Here is a 2,290-nt window from a genome sequence, read left to right as displayed (position 1 = left end):
TGAAGTTGTAATGGCTTTAATCTTTAGCAGTGATGTGTTTTTTTTTTTTACAGTTTTTATGTGTTTTTCTCAGGAACAAATGGAAACAGATCTGCATAATACAGCAAGAGACATGAAAAAAATACAGTAAAAGTAAAACAAACTACATGATAGAAAACATCTAAAAATACTTTGGCTGTTCAATATGAAGAGACGACTACTGGAGGTTTTTGTACAGCTGCTAACACAACTTCAGTCACTGTGTGTATCGAGCACAATAATAAACAGCAGAATCTTCAGTCTTCAAACTGTTCATCTGCAGATACAGCTGCTGTACGTTGTCGTCTCTGGAGATGGTGAACCGGCCTTCAACTGACTGAGAGTAGTAGATGTTGCTACCACCCCAGCGAATGTAAGCGATCCACTCCAGTCCTTTTCCAGGAGCCTGTCTGACCCAGACCATAGAATAGCCGCTGAATGTGAATCCAGAGGTTGTACAGGTCAGTCTGTGGGATTCTCCAGGTTTTTTAACTGCTGATCCAGATTGTGTCAGAGTCTGACCATCAACACCTGTTAAACCAGAAAACAATGCATGTAATGTAGTACACTGGTGGCACAAATGAAAAGCTGTCACATCAATATCAGTGAAAATGTTCACCTGTCCAGCAGAGAGTTAAAAGCAGCAGAGCTGTCCTACAATCCATCATGTTAAACTGTGAGTCCACTGTTCTCTGTCATCCTCACTGCAGTCACAGAAGTAGAAGACATTTGTGTTTTGCATGGACTCCTCCTCACAGGAAGGACAATATTTAACTATCACTGACTGGACTTTTGTTCACTAAATTTGCTAGAGAAAAGTTATTCCTTCAAAAGTCCTGTCTCAGTGTTTAACTTTAGTTTCTACATAAGGTTGACAAATACAATGAGTTTGTTGTTATTAAGGACAGTCTGCATCATGTACATATAGCAGTTTATCTATTAGTTTTCATTCTTAATTACCTCCAACATGAAAAGTTTTATTTAATCATTAATTAATATGTGACACCTTTCTGTAACAAATACTGTAAGATAAATGTAATACTGTTGAGTTTCTACTGACAGTAAGTCCTAACATGTTCAGTACAGCAGAGAAGAACATTTCAGGAACTAAAGTGAAGAAAGCTGTTCAGAAGAATGTTTAGGCTTTACTAATAGGTTTGGGAAAATATATGCAAATCCCCAATAAAATGAAGACATGAAACGATATCTTTGTGTCAGTACAAGTGAAAGGAAATGTAGAATATGTTACTTTGAGTAAAGCTAACAGACTTTTTATTTTCTCTGCAGTCAAAGTCAAGAACTATGTTTGACATCGACTGTCCTCAGACAGGATGGAGTTTGAACTTGTCCCCCAACAAAATCTGACCTTGAAAAGTTTACGCAGGTATATTAAGTTTTGTTGACACCAATCATACTAAATATTGATTTTAAAAACATAAATCAATTTAAAGTGTTCCAGCAACTGCACCACACTTTTACAGAGCATATGATGTTGTTCAGGTGATTAGAGCTCTTCTGTTCTCAAACACTGTATTCAAACTGGTCAAACTGAAAATTAAGAAAAGATACAGAATAAAAGCTGCATTTATCATGTCTTCTTTTCAGAAATGGCAACATACAAAGCAGCTAAAAATCTGCTCTCTAATAATCTTGTTCTTTATTGTTTTACACGTTCATTGATAAATATCTGCTACTTTCTTTAACAGTGATCTGGTCTGAAATCATTCCTGGTCTGAGGGCTCCTCCCCTGGTGGCTTCATGTTACAAGTGTTCAGACACTGAGGGGTTTTTGTTCAGGTCTACTGATCATTTGTGTCACTGTGGGGCGACGTACACAGTAATACACAGCAGAGTCCTCAGACTGCAGGTTCTGTCCTGTTATTGTCACTGTTCCTGCAGAAGTGTCTCTGCTGTAACTGAACTTGTTCTTCAGAGCATCATTTTGGTAAAAGCCTCCTCCTCCCCACCGATGAAAAATCCAATCCATTGCTTTTCCTTCACGCTGTCTGATCCAACCTGTTGCATAGCTGTCATCAGTCACAGAATAACCAGACAGTCTACAGGTGATGGTCAGAGTCTGTCCAGGCTGCACAAGCATTGAGTCTGGCTGGATGAGATCAATACTGTTCACACCTGCGGAGACACAAATCAACATTATCTCCAGCATTCATCATATTATTGAGTGTTTGTAATGTGTTGATGAGTGTGAATCCAGTGAAAGCTCCTCACAGGATCCAGCAGCCAGCAGCAGAATCAGAGCTGCAGAGAACAT

The 2,290-nt window shown here is 38.7% G+C and overlaps 1 gene segment (V, D, J or C); it reads right to left on the bottom strand.

Annotated features, from left to right (window-relative positions):
• Positions 1-211: 211 nt before the first annotated feature.
• Positions 212-2,290, bottom strand: LOC127531717 (immunoglobulin heavy variable 3-30-3-like). The segment is given in 2 exon segments: positions 212-549; positions 2,248-2,290. Coding segments are annotated over 2 exon segments (357 nt in total).

Source organism: Acanthochromis polyacanthus, chromosome 21 (genome assembly GCF_021347895.1).
Source record: "Acanthochromis polyacanthus isolate Apoly-LR-REF ecotype Palm Island chromosome 21, KAUST_Apoly_ChrSc, whole genome shotgun sequence".
Lineage (NCBI taxonomy): Eukaryota > Metazoa > Chordata > Actinopteri > Pomacentridae > Acanthochromis > Acanthochromis polyacanthus.
The sequence above is the reverse complement of the archived record's forward strand: the minus strand, read 5'-3'. Positions and strand labels throughout refer to the sequence as shown.